A 19,429-nucleotide genomic window follows, 5' to 3' on the forward strand; every position below is an offset into this window, starting at 1 on the left:
AATCAATATGATGATATGCCTGTACATTATTTTTGTGCCTGCCATCAGGTTAATCCCTACAGCAAACCTTCAAAGGTTTTTCACTTTAGTTGTGTTGAATGCAAGACATTTGAAATGTTTCCTCCAATGTACAAAAAAGATTCTGAATAAAGAGAAAACTACTGAGCTTAAATTTCAGTCAATGTCTCCTAAGTGGTGAATAAAAATAAAATGAGTGGGGTCTAAGATTCAGCTTCCATTTGACTCACTTTCAGCTTAGAATTGCAGTCACTTATTTGCAAGGGAATGGAGACCTATCCTGACAAACAGACATATACTCATACAAATGTGAACACAGACACATAAACACCTGTACCTATGCCTGCTGTACTCAGGGTCTGACTCTGTTCTATGGGTATAACACATTGTTTGGACTTGGAAATGTGGACTAAAAATAGTCACCAAAATATATATTCTGACCCTACCTTGAATGATTGAATGAAGGATGAAAAAAAACTTTATTCTGCATTCAACATGACAAAAGACAAGATATTCCTGATTCTGTTTGATATATAGCACACTGTTTTATTAGTATATTTAGCTTTGTGACTTACAGCTTGGGAGAAAAGAGTCACAATGTTATGTTTGGAAACCAACGTTTTTACCTTAGCAGTGACATCACACTGAAGAAAGCTTCATTTCAAATCATTGGTATTTCATAAATCAAAGTGATATGTAAGGTAAAAGATAACTGCCCATGCTGTTTCGCATTAAACAAACAGAAGTTGATTTTTTTTTTCTCTTTTTCTTTTTGTTGCTTCACATATATATTTATCAACACTTTTCTAAAGAATTAAAATATTTAGCCACATGTACTGGAAAAAAAGTATCCACTGTTATATATAACACAATAAATATAAAAAAGAATAATTATTTGATATAATTTATGTGGTATCAAAGAGGGAAATGGGCCTTTATTCAGTAAGACGTATGTTTAAAAACTGTGGTCCTTTACCTGAGGTTTGTATGCCATTGTTTTCTTAAATCTAGTGAACCCTATTCAGGGAATGTACAATAAATGGCTTATGATTCACTGAAGAAAATTTTTATTAATGTGAAGGCTAGTGGTTACACCAGGCTTTTGGTTTCTTGTGAAGCCACTGGTTTGTAAGTACTTAATTGGCTAGTAGAGTAATTGTCAGAAGCCAAGGACACAGCTCCATCACATATACAACAAGTCGGTTTCTCCTCCAATGTAAATGAACTGAACCTTATCTAGACTTGGTCCCATTTCCTCTCCCTGTACTATGTATCAGATTAAATTATAACAGGTTTTTGGGGGAGCGGGAAAGGGGGAGGAGAAAAAACATAATCAAACAAAACAACAAAAAGAATCGCAAAAAATCTGTACATGTAAACATCACACTTCCACTGAGTCCAAAATCAGGAGGAAAAAATACAGTTTCACATTGGAATTAGGAACAAACAGAAACTGCGATAAGAACGTCAGCTCCTGGTAGGTAAAGAGGAAAACCTAAAAACAGAAACAGAAAAATCTAAAGCACCACCAAATTATAAAATGAAACAGACTATGGTCGGAAACCATTTTGATTAGACTGTAGCTGTACACTGCCCCAATAGAAAAATAAAAAGATAGGTAATTTTTAATTTTTTTTCTTTTTTCTTTTTGCTGAGCTATACATCTGACCAAAGCAGATAAAGTATGTGTTCATTAGCAAGAACCCTGACCAGCAATACACCTGCATGTGTGGCCTGTGCTCCTGTGGAATAGTCTCTCAGTGTCAAGGGCTGCCCTTTGTGCACTTGATTATGTCCACTCAAGGAGCCAACAGCCAATAGCCACCAAAGCTGGAGAGCCCAAGCCTTCTGATTGGATGAGGGCGAGGATCTTTTTTTTTGTTGGCTGCACTCAGGCCCACACCCCACTACAATGTGTGTGGTCTAAGTGGTGGCACTGTCCTGCAGTAGCAGGTCCTCCCCATCCTGAGAAATGCTAAAACTGCATGCTGGGTAACCCCACATTCCTAAATGATGCCAGTCAGGTTGGTTGCTAAATGTGTCGACATCCTTGTTTGGAATGTTTAGGCTGACAGTTAACTTCTCTTGTGACGTTGGTATTGTACAAAATATTTCTGAAAAGACCACTTACTTGCACTACAAAAAATATATAAAATAATAGTAATAATAATAAAAATAGAAATCAGATAAAAATGTGTAAACGGTGAGCCAGTGTGAGTGCTCTACCGATCCCAAAGAGTCAGAAGTCCAGTAAGAATGCTCTGATTATGGCTAAAATACTCTGTGGTCTCCAAGACACACTGTATACAATAGCTGCACACAGAAAAGGAACTGAAATCAAACAGTGAACAAATTACACCTTTCCAAGATTGTCTTTTGCCTATTTTTTTTTTTTACAGTTTGTTTTCTTAAAGTTGATGAAAAACAGAAAAGCAAACACCAGAGGATGTTTTTTTAAGGAGGGGGTGGGGGCAGGCTATTTTTGCAACAGCCTGTAAACCGTTTAACATATAAAGATCTTTCCACAGATACATTTCATTGTCCCTTGTCTATTTTACAAATGCATATCTATCACAATCCTTTTTTCTGTTTTTTTTTTTTGTTTTTTTTTAAACCTTAACAGGGCTTTGTGATGTGTGAGGTTAGATCAATCAGCAGTGCTTGACAGCCGTTTTCTGTAAAAGCGCAGGATCTGTCTCTCTGTTGCTCCAGTGCACCCACAGTGCAGTTCTGCGGAACAGAGCGGGGATCACACTCACTACAGAGGACTTCCCATCTCCCCTAACACCGCCGTCTAGTTTGGCAGGACGCAAAATGGGGACAGAGGACGACGGGGGAGCCGAGGGGGAGGGAAAAAGAGACGAAGACGAGTTGCCTAGGAATGTATTGAGCCTGAAAAATGCCAATGTGAGCTTATTTCAGAATACACAGTAAATAAACTGCGAACCCCCTAAAGTCAGCAGTATTTGAGCTCCACACGAGCCTCAGAGGCCTTGCGTACAGTAATATAAAGGCAGTAAAAGGCTGGTGAAGGGCATGGTATCCTCCACCAGAGTACCCGTTCATATCGTTTAGTGGTACATTTGATGAGTTTGAATGAAGCCTGGAAAATGTACAAGTCCATTCTTTTTCCACGTCAGTCTACCCGACTCAGACTTCCCAAAATGCACTGCTGCGATGGGGGGCACCCCCCGGTGGGCGCACTGAGAACGGGCTCTGTCGAAACCGCTCCCGTTCCGAAAGGTGCACTCGGGTGAGTCTGCTCATTCTGGATATAATCACAGCAATAACAAAACACAGAGAGGGTTAGCCTCCGAGCGCTCATTTTGCATATTTCTTTTGTGTGTGCCATCAGCAACAGCGTCTTAAAGTCAACGGCTCGCAATCGTGCAACCTAAAGATTCGGGAATTCTACTTCTATTCAGGTCCTTTCTACATAGATATTTAATACATATCATAACGCATCAACTTGAATTCAAAGTGGAGGTTTGGAATTGCACATATCTGCAGGACAGAGGTGGTGACTGTGACTTAGGGTCTGTGAGCAGGCATCTCTCTGGTCCACTGACCTGCTAGCTCACAGCCTACCTACATTCCCTTACCAATTGCAGAATCCCCAAAATGGCTTTAATTCACACCAGGGCTTTTTTTTCAAGTTGCCAGCAGTAATAATGATTACTTACAAACCAACCTCCACAGGACGTTAACGTCTCGTAGCCTATCTTGGTTAATATCATGTTGCAGGTGACCATGAATGCTATGATTATCAACTGCATTGCGATACTCTTGCTCATTACAGTAGGACATCCCTCACCAGTGCAAGATTTGGCCCTGAAACAGTCTCCCATCACAGAGCTGCTGCTTCAGTGTGCAAAAGGGAGCAAATTACAGTGACACTTAAGTGAGCCCAATGAGCCTACCTTCCAGAGAAACACTGACTCTTTCCTTTCTTTCAAAGATAAAACCGTCACCAGTGGAATCTGAGAAGCTTGGAGTGTGACTGCAGATGAGCAGGAGGGCTGGATGATGCCTGTGTGACTGTGCAGGCATGAGGGAGGCACAGTCCAACCCTATAATGTGACTGTGCAGGCATGAGGGAGGCACAGTCAAACCCTATAATGTGACTGTGCAGGTGAGAGGGAGGCACAGTCCAACCCTATAATGTGACTGTGCAGGCATGAGGGAGGCACAGTACAACCCTATAATGTGACTGTGCAGGTGAGAAGGAGGCACAGTCCAACACTATAACTTGACTGTGCAGGTGAGGGAGGCACAGTCAAACCCTATAATGTGACTGTGCAGGTGAGAGGGAGACACAGTCCAACACTATAATGAATGTGCAGGTGAGGGAGGCACAGTCCAACCCTATAATGTGACTGTGCAGGTGAGAGGGAGGCACAGCCCAATCCCAGGAGTGACTGCAGATGAGGAGGAGGCCTGGGCCATACTACAGTGTAAAAGCAGAGGGAGGCACAGTCCAACCCCAGTTGAGGAGGAGGCCCAGGCCAGTGCTTATGTGAGGCTGCACGAGGTGCCTGAGGATTAGAACAGAGAAGATATTCAAGCCCTCCCACAAAAATATAAAAACAGAAGACAAATCACAACACAGCCCTAGAAATCAACAAAAGGCTAGAGGAAACCTAGAGTGCAAAGCAGTGAGAAACAAAAGCCTGGGATGATAAGTTTTTAGTTTCTTTTTTTGTCTTTGTTTTTGTCCATTTTGCATTTTTGCATGGGTCTGAGGTGCTCTGGTTCAGCCGGAGGCTGGTGTCCTGGCTTGAGGTTACAGGTCTGTGGCAACAGTCCGGTCCATAGCAGCAACATGGGTTAATGGCCATCTCAGAGTCAGAACACAAAGATGTACAGTATCTTCCCCGTAAATTCCACAAGTGAACTGAACTGAACTGAACTGAGGACAAAAAGAGGAAGGGGCGGGGAGATAGAGAGGGGGAAGAAAGACTCCGAGAGGGACAGGGTGACACGGAGTGCGGTGCGTTGGGGGGCTGGGGGGCGGGGTTAAATTTGGCCTTGCGGGATTGGGGAGGCCACCGTGTCACTAGAGAGACGACAAACAAAGAGACCTAAAAAGTCTCAATTCTCAGCAGGGAAAAGTCAGTTTCCAACAGAAAACATGTCTTAACACCCAGCCCTTCAATTTCAATATTCATATCTTTATCCATGTAATTCTGCCGTTGTGTACGGTTTGAATATATACATATATAATCTGAACAAACAAGACTTTTTAAGATTAAACTTGAACTACAGAAACAATATTTATTTTTTTAATCTCTACTGAGCTGCTTTTTTTTTTAGCGGGCTTCTTAAAACAACAAAACTCTTGCTTTCTAACACCAGCTGGGATAAAGTAGGTTTACAGGGACAGTAAGTACATTTGAGGTATTTCCATGTGAAAAAATGGCGTTTCAATATGCATAAGTTAAGTGTTATTCCCGGCGGGAAAGTCTTTATTACTCAATGGGGAGGTGAGGTTTGTATGACGGGAAAGTGCTTCAGAACACAGAGAGCGCTTATTTACAGCGAGCAAGAGGTTCCTCTCTTCTTTCACTCTTTCTTTGTCTTTTCTCTTTTCTTTCATCTCCTTAGCCTCTGTTCAAAGTGTCTTCATGTAGTTAGTGCTATCTTTAAGATAAGTCACACCCTTTTCAGTGGCTTAGGAACAAACAAACAAAATTCAATTCAATGGCCTTTAAAACAAACAAATTAACTTAAATTAAAAATATGTGTCATTAAGGAAAGTTTTAGTTGGAAATGAAGGACAGTCTGTGTTTTGCTTTGGGGACGGGGTTTGGGTGATTGGTGAAGGGGACTTTTTAAACCTCACTAGCGCTGTGCACCGTGGAGTGTCAGGAGACAGAGGGGAAGGGGGCGGGGTTGTGGCCCTGGCCCAGTCCAGCGGCATCCAGCGTTCAGCACCCCCACGCCTCCTTTAGGTAGATTCAGCTCAGCTCCCGCGCCTCCTCTTTCATCTCTTTTTCCTTTCCTCTTTTTTTTTTTACAGTGATGGAGAAACGCGCAATCCCCCCGCGCTCCCACCTTGAAGAGCAGAAGGGGCCCAGTTCTTACGCCGCGGCGCTCTCTCTCCCTCTGCGCCTACATCAAAGGGCGGGGGGATGGGGGGTAGGTGCACCTTCTCTCTAGGGGCGGGCGCTGAGGAAGAAGAGGACGAAGAGGATGGGAGGTAGTCCCGGGGTGGGGGTAGGGTAGGGGGCGGTCTGGCAGGAGAGAGAGAGGGGAGGAGGAGGAGGAGGAGGAGGAAGGAGGGGGGGGGGGGCGCAGCTCAGTTCTGCTGCAGGATCAGGCTCTCCAGCTCGTCGGCCGAGCGCAGCAGGAAGGCGGCCGATTCGCGGTAGCCGGCGATCAGCTGGCGCACGGCGGTGATCTCGGTGGGGCTGAGCTGCGCCGAGGCGCCGCCGCTGCCCCCGCCCCGCCCGTGGCTGTTGGAGCTGGACGAAGAGGAGTTCGACGCAAGAGACTTCATGCTGAGGTCAGTGGGTCCTGGAGGGAGAGATCACATAGAGATGTAGAGAGGGATCTGGCAGTGTGACCAGTAAAACACCAGTACTCTCACAAACTGTGGGGAGAGTGTCTAAAACAATGGCACATACTCGTCTGCCTCTAAGTGAAAACATAACGCCTCTCTGCACAACCCCTCTTATATAAAAAGTTCCGCCGACACAAAAGAACACATTGATCGTCTTCTCCCATTAAAAACACAATTGATCCAATATGCCAATATTTAAAGGGTTTGCCGGTTACAACTGACTTAAGAACAGAATCTTTAGAATAATTCCTTATTGATTAATATAAATATTAAATATACAGACCGTCACCATATAGGCTTTTAGGTTAAACATATAAAAACGTTAACGTTTGGAGTACCATACCCTGATCAATGAACGTGCTGGAATCAAACATTCTCATTCATGCTGGTCCACTTCACATCTCACAGGCATTTACATTCACTTTACTGTTTATTCTGAAATGTGCATGTTTGATGATATAGCATAATGTACAACAGCCAGTACATGGATGTCACCAGTTTATTTAATTCACATCATTTTAAAAAGAAGCTCTAATTTGACTGAAACTGCACATTATATTTTGGTTATTGAATGCCTTTAATAGCCTCGTAAAACGTTATGCTACACTATCAAAATGATGTTACTTTGATGTTAATATAATCACAGGCAACAGAAACATGTCACTGGGGAATTTCAGCATTAGCCACTTATCACCCGCAGTTAATTACAGAACCAAGCAAGCTACAGTAGTGATATTAGGCTGATAAACTCAACAGTACTCATAACAAAGTAGGTTTTAAGATAAAAATGTTTCTTATTACCAAACTGAACTTTAATTATTAGCATTATGAGTTTTACCCCTGTCAGAAATGATTACTGAAACCCCTACTATACATGGCTTCCTATATGGAATAGTATATTCTATATAATCCTGCACAATACCAGAAATACTCTGGAGGTGAGAAGTTCTGAATTGATTCATTAAATACCACCCAGGGAACCATTCAGTCATGTTCAGGCACAAAGTAAGCATCATTTCTTCACACTGTATAAGAACTAAAAAAAAAATACGGTTTCTTTTTTCGTGAATATGAAAAAAAAAAAAAAAAAAAAAAAAAAAAATCCACTTCAGGCATTACTAAACTCAATCCTGATGCTGCCCTGTGCATCATAGTTTTCCTTCCTGTCAACACTACAATTAACTATTAATTGCCCTTTAATTGGCCCCATTCTGTCAGAATCAAGCATTCCATCAGAAATTCATACTTTAAATTAACTTGAGGACCATCTACTCAGTTGGATATCCAGTCAGACAACCACAATTTTCTGTTTCTGTAATACGGTCTATGACAATGAGGTTATACTGTGGCTGAATGACGAAAAGTATGGATACCTGGGTGAACTAACCACATGACTGTGGACAGCAAAGAAATCGGACACACAGCAATTGGTAACGAGCCAAATCTGTATTCTATTAAAACTAGTTTGAAGACAAAATTGGCAAAGACTGCATGTTTCCAACACCATTAATTAATCCACAGGCCTGACTTAAGCTTAAACTACCATACACAGGCAGCTGTCAGGGCAGAGTTGGGGAAAGCCTTGGTGTGTTGTTTGCATTACTTTTCTTGCCAAATAAAGAAACATGCAATCACCATTGCTCTGTGCAGTGCCGGTTGTCAGGGAGACAGGGTGTTGCATACTGGCACCTAGGCCTCCGTAACCACGGTAACTGTAGTTGAGCCCACCGTTGATGTAGAGCTGATCCTGGTTGTAGGCCGAGGCAGCCAGGGAGTACGCAGAGTGCGCCAGGGTGACCGGCTCCCGCGAGCTCGGCTTGTCCAGTGAAATCTGCTCGTCCTGGGGAGGGGAGGGCAGGGGAGCGGAAGGGAGGGCAGGGGAGGGGAGGGGAGGGCAGGGGGAGAGTCAAACCCACACTGCTACACTTGCTCTCCCCCTGCTCCAGGCATCACAGGTTTGTGTGTACCCAGGGAGACTTACCCTTCCTAAAATCTGCACCCTGTATATAGAATGCATCTGCTGTGACTTTACACAAATCAGAATATGCAAAATGCACATCACATACAAAACACAGATTTTAGGACAAGCGCATCACATTGTACTAGATTCACTGCTATATGTGATTAAAAAAATAGCTAAACTCACACAGCCAAGTACGCACGCAGTCACACACACTCACACACGTACACACACACGCACGCACACATGCACACACACACGCACGCACACACACAAGCACACACACACACGCGTGCACACACATACACACACACACACATGCACGCACGCGTGCACACACACACGTACACACGCATGCACACACACACGCACGCGCACACATACACACACACACATGCACGCACGCACACACACACACACACAAACACGCACACACACAGTGCCTTACGTGGGTCTGGTACACGTCTAGGCGCATCCGCTTGGCGGCCTTGCGTGATTCGCTCTCGCAGGCGGCCGCCAGGATGTTCTCGGCCATGGCGGAGGTGAGGTGAGGCGGCGTGGGTCGTGTCTGACGGGAGAGGAGCACAAGTGAGCCGCACGCACCGGCAGCCCGCAGCGTGGAGTGCGGAGTGTGTTCACTCTACAGCGTGCTCACAGGAGTGGGTTCAACGAGGAATAACTATCAGGGCACAAGTAGGTTCTCCCTGTAAGTGTTTGCAGGGGCACGTTCAGTGAAGCCGCTCGGTGATTGTAATGCCTGTGTAACGTTGCGTCAACTTGAGGGCTGTCAGAAACCGATACTTGGAATGACTGCAGTAAGAGCTAGCCCTTCTTCAAAAAAAAAACTACTTTTCCCAAAGATCATTTCCTCATATTCGCTTGCTGATTGTAATAATGAGCTAGCCACGAGGGGCCACTGATGAACAATTTTCAGCCGCAGCAGATGCTAGTTTCAGCTCATTTCTTTGTTCTCAGTAAATGCAACGCAAGGCAGTCACTGTGAATTTGGGAATACATTTCTAAATGAACTCCGTAGCTGGGCGATAATGGCATTTTTATTTAGATATGAATTACATTTTGATGACAGGACATGTGCTACATAGCCTTAGGCCTCCATCTCAATGATTTCTCATAGGAATATACCTTCCCTTCAGTCTGGAATCACCCACAATAAAGCTTGTCCTAAAATGACTAAATTCATAGCATAGCACTCCTGAGCATATTTATTATCTACAGCACAGTACATACTGGAGCCGGATGGACCCTGCACTTGATTATCAGCTGTCCACATGGACTGAAAAGGCTACTTGAATTTGGTATCCTATTGTTAATGTATACCTTCAGTCAGCACATCAAATAAGTGTTTGGACCATTTGTGGCACAGCAGTTCCCAGAACTGAATTCTAATGTCTGTCATCCTACAAAAGTTCACAGGAGAATTTGGGTAACAGCTCCGGGTTGCAGTATGTGATCTTTAGGGTGAGGGTGACAAGACTGGATTGTTTTATGAACAGCTTAGTGGACTTGTGATGCTAGATAACAGGGAATGGGACAGTGCGGAGGCCTGCAACTCTATCCTCATTATAAACCGTGTGAAGGGACTGAGTCTTTTACCACTGGGGAAGGCAAAGTGCGAGTAAAATGTCTCCTCACTCATCTGTGTTAGAGAAAATTTGCTGAAGTTGAGTATATGAGAGAAGCACGTCTCAGAATTACAGCAGCAGCACTCACATTGGTCCCAGTGGCACTTTTGCTTTCATTTTAGAGAGGAGACCATAATTGTGACCAATGACTTTGGGCCCAGGTTTTGAGGCTTAAGCCAACAAGTGCACTGTAATGTGTTCATTGGCTCTCTAGCAGAGATATCTGCCTTGATTTAGACGCATGGCTCAATTGAAACCAATGGCTGGGGTAAGATGCGATTCAGAGCTCCTTCACCGTACCTCCATGCCATTCTTCTTCATGCGACGGCAGGACTTGAGGTAGGTGCGTATGCGCTTGCGAGCGCGCTCCTGGAACTCGGGGAACTGGCGGCTGCAGGACTCGATGATGGCCTGGATCTTCTCCTTGGGCTGCTTGGAGATGGGCACCATGCGGTCCAGGTTCTCATCCACAAACAACCTCACAAACATCTTTCACAGAGAGAGAGAGAGTGACATAGAGTGAGACAGAGCGAGAGAGAGGAGAGAGAGATAGCAAGAATATTGAACCCTCAGCAAACACCAGCTGAGTGTTCTGATTTAAGATGATAGGAAGGGCCAGTGTGGTCCTACAGGACTCTTACATTGAAAGCCTTTAGCCGCTCGGGGTCCACGCCCTCCGTGTCATTCATCTTGTCGCTGTCATCGTGGTCATCATGGTCATCATCATCATCATCTGCAGCCTGTGCCCGGTTCACGGTCAGGTCCTCTGGAAAAGTCTCCATCTTCACTGAGTCATAGCTCCCTGAGCTGTACTGAGGAGACTGCACGCGTGCACGCACACACACACACACACACACACACAAATTACATTTCTGTTTACTCATGAGCGTCAACAATAATCACATCGACAAGATCCACAAGAGAGTACCTAAATCCAAAATGAAAGCTTTTTTGGATTGACCATTTTCATTTCCTCAGACTGTCCTGGAGAAAGAAATCCTCAAGGACAGGTAGCATTATGAGCTTGTGTTCAAAGGCCTCACTTTCAATGAAGTCTTTTCAAATTTTCCTCTTTCAACAGATGCAGACTCCTGCCTGCTCATCAGCTGCTTCATACAAACACACTTCCTTTCACTGCCCGCTCCTCCATCTTCTTTTCAAAATCCAGACATGTCAGAAAGGCTTTCCAGCTCCTTCATGTTTGTTCCATTTTTCTCAGGGATGTTGAATTGATAAGCACAACTAACTTGATTTTAAAAATGCTTCTAGAAACAGTTTTTGTCAAATTGAGGAAATTTCCCAACAAGAACTTTTTCGCCTCTACTAATGTGAGCTGTTTCGAGATCACAATAAAGTGTCACAAATTTAAGTGGATCTTAACAAGGCTGTAAACTTAATCCAAACAGAAAGGAAAACACCATTACGTCTGAGGGGACTTCAACGGTTTATAAACCTGAGGAAGTAAACCATTATAAGAGTGCCAGTGCACAGCACAGAAATGCATTCAAACTCGCACTGCTTTTCTGAACGATACTCTTCCATGCATCTTTCTGGAGTTTTTCATATTATTTTATACTATTTTCTGATTGGCTACATCAGTATTTGTACGGTATGCAGGATATTTTAGCTGCTTATAGAATTCTTAGACAACCTCCCAGCTTTACAACGACTCATACTGGGACAATGACGAGTTTGCGGTTTAAAGCAAGAAAATACACTTCAGTACCATTTGCTGCTGCTCTGAAGCACTTCTCTCATGTGTAGTACTGTTGACACAGGAAGCCATACCACTTCTTTCCTGAGTGCAGTGCTCTCTGGCTGCATGCTTCATAGGAAATAGTTCAAACCAAATGTAAGATTAAATGTATTTTTATATTAATCAGGTAATATACACACATACAAGCTCTGGAGGCATAAATGTCACTGCACTAGCTGCTTTAGAGTTACTTAAAGTGTATTTTCTTGCTTTAAATGACAAATCCATTTGAAGCCCCTATTAAAGCCATTGTGTCACTGCCAGGTCGTGAGAAACTGCCACTAAAATATATAGTAAAACTGAAATAATATCAAAAACTCCAGAAAGTGAGCTTTTACTTCAACATCCTTACTGCAGTTCAGTCAAAAATAAAACTTTTTTTTCTGTCCACAATGTCCAGACCTGACCGAAGACTTTTCCCAGCGGGTTTTCCCATTGCCTGAAGAAAATACCACTAGTTTGAGCTGCGAGTCTACTATACCAAATGCTAGCGAGACACCTATACTGAATGTTATAGTCAGTTATCAGCCTTCTGTGAAGTTCCACTTAACACAGATCAGAGGTATAAGTTATTATTGGCAGGAGCAGCTTGCATGCTAGCTATTCTGACATCAGCACAGTGAACCAAAATGGCCTATGGCTCATTTGATACACAGAGCACTGAGAGAGAAAACGTCTTGAAATGTCCTTCAGACTATGAACCTCTGCAGCTACAGCATTATTGTAATTATAAAGCAAGAGAGTTAATCAGTCCTCCACATTCATTTCTCAGTAACACCAGGGGGAGACACAGAGTAAGACAGTCAGTGAGTGTGGCAGTTATATTTTTGCGCAAGACATGAATATCTCAGCCGTACAGTTGACACCGTTTGCTTATATTCATTTGATATAAAAATAAAAAAACAGTGAAAACACCATGGGAGAAGCTAGCACATATTTAAAAATAAGATGAACCTTTTTTTAGGACACAACTCTAATGCTTTTCATCTAAATATCATGAACACTACACCTGAATTCTGCACCTATCTGAATATGTCTGAACTGAGATCTGCAGTGTTGTATCATTTGTAGGATGACCTCATAATTTCCCCCAATAATCTCACATTGACAGTGCACCACACAGACTCTAATCTTCTGTCAGGGTGTGTGCTTTGGCCCTACCTTGTTGCCGTAGTCTCTGACGTCGCGCTCGTGGCGCAGGTCTGCGGGCTGGCCAGGTTTTCCGGGGTACTTCCTGCGCAAGCCGTCGGGGGGGTCGGGCTGGAAGGGGCCCAGCATGGGCCCGGCGGGCAGCCGCTCGCTGAGGTTGATTGGCTGCTGGTCCTCGGAGGAGGACGAGGAGGAGGTGGTGCTGAAGTCCAGGGGCCCCGCCGCCCCGTTCCCGTTCACCTCGCTGTAAGGCCCCGCCCCAGCGCTCTCGGGCGGAGCTGCCCCGCCCGCTGAGGGAGGGGTCAGGGTGTGCATTCCATTCCCACTGCCGCTCTCTGAAGAGGAGTCGTCTGAAAGAGGGAAACAGAGAGAGCGGGGGTTAGGAGGGGAAACGACCGATGAAGAACAGATATCTCTCCTACTGGATGAGCGAACCATGACACCATCAACTGTACAGTAAGTGGCAGCGCGAAAAATACAAAACCCTTCTCATTTAAATGTTTCAACAGTAACTGATTACCAAGGCTAACATGCGCACACACTTACATAAGTCCTACTGAGGCACAAAACACACAGTGGGACAGAGAAACAACACAAGCAGTCTGTTCAGCGATAACACACACGGTCTCAAGGGCGGCAACACACAAAAGCCCTGGGCCTTCCAGAGCTCACTGAGCACAGGGCATCAGACTGCTGGCTTATTTATGGGACGTGCTTTCAAACAACTCACAGCCCGCCCTGGACCCCACACTGGAAAAAAAACAACAAAAAAAATGCAGTTGCTACAGGGGGGCAGCAGAGGGCGCTGCGTGCTCTACGGTTGCAGCAGGGGCCCGGTGAATGACACACTGGGTTCAGTGAAGTGTTAAAGGCGTGATGCGGAGAGCAGGTCCGCCATGCTGCGGGAAGAGTTACTGTGAATTAGTTTATTAAACAGATCCAGCCTGGAGCGGGGCCAGCCTCCAATAATAGGGTGCTTATTCATGAGCACACAGCGCGCTGATTAAAGTACAGAGAGCGCGACACACAATCCCCACACGTCTCTCCAGGACATGGCAGCCGCCGCGCGGCCGCCGAGAAGCACAGTTACTGACGCCGAGCGCAAGGCGGGAAGCAGCGGCCGCTCACCGCAGCGGTGCACTTGCGAAGAAGATCTGGAGGTTCCCGTGGCAAACGGAGGGCACTGTTGCTCTACCCTGAAGCCTCGCGGTAAAACAGAACCTACTAAGAACCCAACCGTATAAGTGGCTTACAAACCCGATGAAGAAGGTCGTTAGTTAAGCGAGTAAATAATGCAGCGTGACTTCATTAAAAGTGTGTCAGCACTCCGAGCAGCACGAGCGTCAGCGAGGGGAGCGTGTCCGCCGCTCGGCCACTAACTCCCAGCGTGGACGGAATGTGCACAGTATCGCCTGTTCTGATCACAAGCGCGAAGGCAGAGATTTCACGCAGAAACCCAAGACCAGCGCGTCTAGACAGAGAGAAGAGGCCGTCCGTCTCCCTCCGCACGCCCCCGTCCATCTCCATCCCCTCCTCCGGAGAAACGCGCGCTCTCCTCCCCATCCATCAACGCGTGGCCAGGGCCTCAACCTGAGGAGAGGCAGCTACTAAAGAAGTGATCATTTACTGCATTGCTTTGCCAGTGCGCCCAGCTGATGGATGGCTGTGGTCATTGCCTTCCGCTCCCGTGGAGGGGAGCCCGGCCGGGGGCCGCAGTCTCCTCTGCAATCGGGAAGCGCTTGGGGGAGGGGTTTCGGACCCTCTCTCTCTCTCTCTCTCTCGGACCCTCCTCAGGCTGACAGATGTGGGCTGGGCCGGCCGGCCGGCCGGGCGGGACCGCTCTCTCTCTCTCTCTCTCTCTAACGACAGAGCGCGCGTGCAGCGCTGGCTGGGTGTGCAGATTTGGGCTCAGGGCTACGTGCTGTCCTCTGAGCGCGTGCGGCGAGGGCAGTATTGGGGTCAGCCCTACAAAGCCCTGAGGAAGGGGAGGAGAGAGCCAGAGAGCAGATCAATGGATGAGAGAGAGAGAGAGAGAGAGAGATAGAGAGAGAGCTAAGAGGAAGAGAGAGATAGAGAGAGAGCTGAGAGGAAGAGAGAGAGAGAGAGAGCTGAGAGGAATACAGAGAGAGAGAGAGAGCTGAGAGGAAGAGAGAGATAGAGAGGGAGCTGAGAGGAAGAGGGAGAGAGAGAGAGGGAGAGAGCTGAGAGGAAAGAAGACTGAGGGAGACTGAGGGAGAGAGGGGAGGAAAAGAGCGAGTTTGAGAGAGTGAGGGAGGGGGGCCGTGAGCTGGTCAGTGGGAGAGAGATAGAGGAGTGGAGAGAGACAGGGAGGCAGAGTGAAAGAGAGAGAGAGGCAGAGAGGAGGTCAGAGAGAGAGAATGGGGAGGAGAGAGAGGCAGGAAGCAGGTCAGAGGGGGGGGAGACGCAGAAGAGGTCAGAGAGAGAGAGAGGGAAGCGAAGAGCGAGGGAGAGATAGAAGGAGCGGGAGACGAAGACGGAAAGGGAGGGGGCTGGAGAGAAAAATGGGAAGGAGGACAGAGAGATGGAGATGCAGAGGAAGAAGGATTGGGAGGGAGAGCAGGATAGAGAAAGGGAGGGAGCGAGAGAGAGAGAGAGAGAGAGAGAGAGAGAGAGAGAGAGCAATCGGCCTTTGGGGAACAACAGCAGTGGAGGCAGCCGTTTATTTATTAGAGTATAAAAAGTATTCATGCGCGCAGAGCAAGGCTAGCCTAATTCCTGCCAGCTCTACACAAATCCCCCTCAGGAACAGCACCGTGGTCTGTGTGGGATCAGGCACCCTTCTCTCTTATTCTTATTCTTAAAGGAACACCGGCCCACTGCTCCAGAGCGCCGGCGGGGGGGTAGGGGGAAGGGTCACCGCTGGCAGAGCGGGGGGGAGAGGGAGGAGAGGAAGGGAGCAGGAAAGAGAGGCGCGCAGTGGAACCGGCCGCACATACACCCTCACCCTCTCCACACTTAAACTCAAAGCCCAAAGGCTTCCACATAAACCAGCCATCGCAGCGAGAGAAAGGGTCCCCTCTGTGAGTGAAAATCAGAGACAATATCCCATGTAGGTGTGGAGAGGCCTGCACTTCCTGTTATGCCTGCCCACCTTCACAGGAAACAGAGATAAGGAGCATGTGGCCTAATGTTCCAGCCTGGCACTGAGGGCGCCTGCTCTCCGGCGCGCTGGCGAGCGCTTCGCTCGCGGGAGTCATCCATATTCAGCGTCTCTGTGAAGACCCGGCAAGGACAGGGACATCGGGGGGGCACGGTGTCACTTGGCAGGAGAGCGCGCTCACAGGCTCACGCTCCCTGACATGCCCCGAATACAGCCGCGACTGAATCAGCAACGTGCTCCAGCAGCCAGAGCGGAGGCTAGCGCTTCCCACAACCGCCTCCTCACATGCGGGCTGACAGGGGACAGGGGACAGGGGACAGGGTCCCCCCCCCCCCCCCTTCCCTCCACTCCACCCAAAACCTTTCAAGTTCCTCCAGCATAGGGGCGTCTCGTGTTCCTGGGGCTGCAGCAGCCTCGTCAGGGCACAGCTTCCACCCGCTGCCGCTGGGAGAAAGCGGAGCGCCGTCTCGGGGAAGCTCGTGCGCTCTGCGCTCGTGCCTCTGCCCATCTCTCCCAACAACAACACAGGCACACACTCAGACACGGCGGCCTTGAGTTCGCCTGGACACCCAGAGCCGGGCAGGGGGTTGGCACGGGCTGTATCTGGGACAGAGGAGCAGGACAAAGCCCACAATGTCCTCGTGTGTCTCCAGCGTCTCAGCATCGGGCCAAACAACAAACAGACCCCTGTTGCCCTTCAGGACTAAAGAGACTCTCACAAATAACAAAGGCCGAGTATTTCCTTGAAAATTTAAGCCTGTGGACAAACATGAGCAAACTCAGTAAAGGTTTTGAGATGGCCTCAACTGTTTTTTATAAACAGCCTTAGTTTGGATATAGTAAGTAGGGCTAAGGTTTTAGCACAGATGTGTTTGACAAAATCACTTACTGAAAGCAGGAAATTGGTGCCTGAGAGCCGAAATATAAACCTATACATTCATACTATTGTTATGTTTCACTGAGCAAGGTACAAGACCATTTGATTAGAAACAAGTTTGTATATCAAATATTGGTTTGGAGAGAATCCAAAAACCACCCTGTTGACAACATAATGCATATTATTAGTAAAATTACACATTTACTTCACAAACTACACGTTTTCAGCATATATTTATCTTTCAGCAAGGCTGCACATCACAAGCGTTAAATAGTGTGGTAGCCAGGTATCTAACTGGCAGCGTTTCTGTTATTCGAATAAACACCGCACAGGACACACTGTCATCTATGCCGACAGGTTGACACTTTTTCCTCCAAAAATATGAAAATAACTGTGAGTGTGACAAGAAATATGCTTCTGTTAATTGCCTAAGAGATAGAAACATCAAAGAACGCAGCCTGGCTTTCAATGACAGAGACTAGCCTGCCCAGCCATCCGCCCGACTGCCGCATATTTATCAACAATTATGTTAATGATGTCAGCCGCCGACAGCCAATTTAAATATCCCTCACCGCGATTCTGTTCGACACCGCCCTCAATAAAACACACAATTTGCATATGCTGCGACCATGTGAATGGAAACAGCCAATGAACCACAACCAAACAGGCGAGGGGCATTAATGCAAAGGGGGAGGAAAAAAACCCTGGAGCTGGAGGTCCTTACTGAGGACACACACAAGAATATGTCTGTTGTCTGTTTAATGTTGAAATTAAATGGGGGACGAGGCAGAGTTAACTGAGTTAAAAATACAAGTGCAGAAGAACCGACAATGAGGACTGATATAGAAGTTCGAAGGAAGAGAGAAAATGACTTAAATGCTGTTGTTGATGCTGTCAAATGGAAGAAACATGTCAAACTCATCCATACTTCAAATCCTCAGAACACCTAAAAATAAGTTACGCACTGACATGCTAATGGTGACAACAACCTTTGCGGTAGTGATAACACAATGACTCACAGGTTCTAATTAAGTGGAAGGTTTTAACATTTTATAATAATATTTATCTTCACAAAGATTTGGCTGTTCTTGAACACATGGCCATGGTTCGATGGGGACTGGTGGCTCAGTACACTGGGGAACCGTGCGGTGGAAAGCGATGCGGGTTTCAGTATCAGTGAGAAAGCTACGTTAGGGAAGTGAATGCTTGTGAACCGCAGGCAGCGCTCTGGATGAAGCTGAGAGCCACAGTGACAGCAGGGGGGCTGCCGGTGTGGAGCTCCTCTCCAAGGCCCAGCCTCTCCAGACCTGAGAGCCTGCTAGCCGCAGTCGCGTGTTCCTGTGACATTTGGAAGAGTGTCATCCAGGAAGAAGAACACGGAAAAAAACTCTTTTTTCTCTCGTTCCTCCCCCTCACTGAGACGGCGGGAGCAGCCGCTGGACCGCTTGACCGCGCCCGTCCTCACGCCTCGCTGCAAACCTCACGCCTGCTTTTGGGCGCTCTTCCTCAGCGGCCCGACGCCGCCCCGCGCGATGAAGGCCGCTCTGATAGATCTGATAAGGCAGACCCACAGAACTCATTTGCATAAGCCCTTCCCAGAACACATAACAATGGCCAGATTGAATATGTATGAAGTCAAACCCCCAATCAGCTAAAATGACTGCTGCTCTATTGGCTGGTGGGTATACAGACCACTGTGATAAATAAATGCTCCCTCTGACACTTGGTGGGCACATGGAAATTTCTGTGGCCATTTTCCCCCTGCAAACCACTGACAAACAGTGCTCTATCCATAAAGGACTTCCTCTAACACACTGCGCTTTCCGCATTGTTCTAATTACTGTGGTACTGTCCGTCCACTAATCTGATATGGTGATAATCGCATTGTGAAAACAAACAAGCCAATCCCAGAGAAAATACAGAAAAGCCTAAAAACACATATTTCTAGAGATACAACTACACATTTACAAATATCTTCCATGGATTTTACAATTGTGAGAAGCAGAATTAGTCACCATCAAGCAAGTCCGTGTTTACTATTTTGCTCTGCACGGAAATGAAAGTCATTTTCCCCGCTCTCATGTTATGCTTGTATTTGGAATTTTCGAGATTTCACGGGCCCCTGGTAATTTCTCGACCTCTGCGGTGAGGAGGCAGCTTTAATCAGGGCCCCTGAAAATGACGCAGGGGTTTAGTCACCCTGTGCTCTGCGCGGCTGCCCTGACAACAGAAGGCCTCTGGGTTCACTTCCTGGTTAAAAATGGCAGCCCCCTGTCCCTCGGGCGACTACCATCTTGATCATCAAACTGCGTCACGCTGCAGAAACGGGAAACAGTCCCAGCC

General features: G+C 46.6%; 1 protein-coding gene across 2 annotated transcripts in view; it reads right to left on the bottom strand.

Annotated features, from left to right (window-relative positions):
- Positions 1 to 538: 538 nt before the first annotated feature.
- The window catches only part of nol4lb (nucleolar protein 4-like b), a 103,063-nt gene continuing 84,172 nt past the window's right edge, over positions 539 to 19,429 (bottom strand). Inside the window, exons 6-11 of one of the 2 annotated variants that reach the window (XM_035382162.1) lie at positions 13,101 to 13,438; positions 10,825 to 11,004; positions 10,484 to 10,672; positions 8,989 to 9,108; positions 8,216 to 8,420; positions 539 to 6,534 (exon numbers count right to left, since the gene is read on the bottom strand). In XM_035382162.1, the coding sequence (XP_035238053.1) occupies positions 6,317 to 6,534; positions 8,216 to 8,420; positions 8,989 to 9,108; positions 10,484 to 10,672; positions 10,825 to 11,004; positions 13,101 to 13,438 (1,250 nt within the window). In that variant the 3' untranslated portion in view covers positions 539 to 6,316. The remainder of the gene's footprint in view (positions 6,535 to 8,215; positions 8,421 to 8,988; positions 9,109 to 10,483; positions 10,673 to 10,824; positions 11,005 to 13,100; positions 13,439 to 19,429) is intronic. The other variant, XM_035382163.1, reaches the window with a different exon arrangement.

This window comes from Anguilla anguilla, chromosome 11 (genome assembly GCF_013347855.1).
Source record: "Anguilla anguilla isolate fAngAng1 chromosome 11, fAngAng1.pri, whole genome shotgun sequence".
In the NCBI taxonomy this organism is placed as follows: domain Eukaryota; kingdom Metazoa; phylum Chordata; class Actinopteri; order Anguilliformes; family Anguillidae; genus Anguilla; species Anguilla anguilla.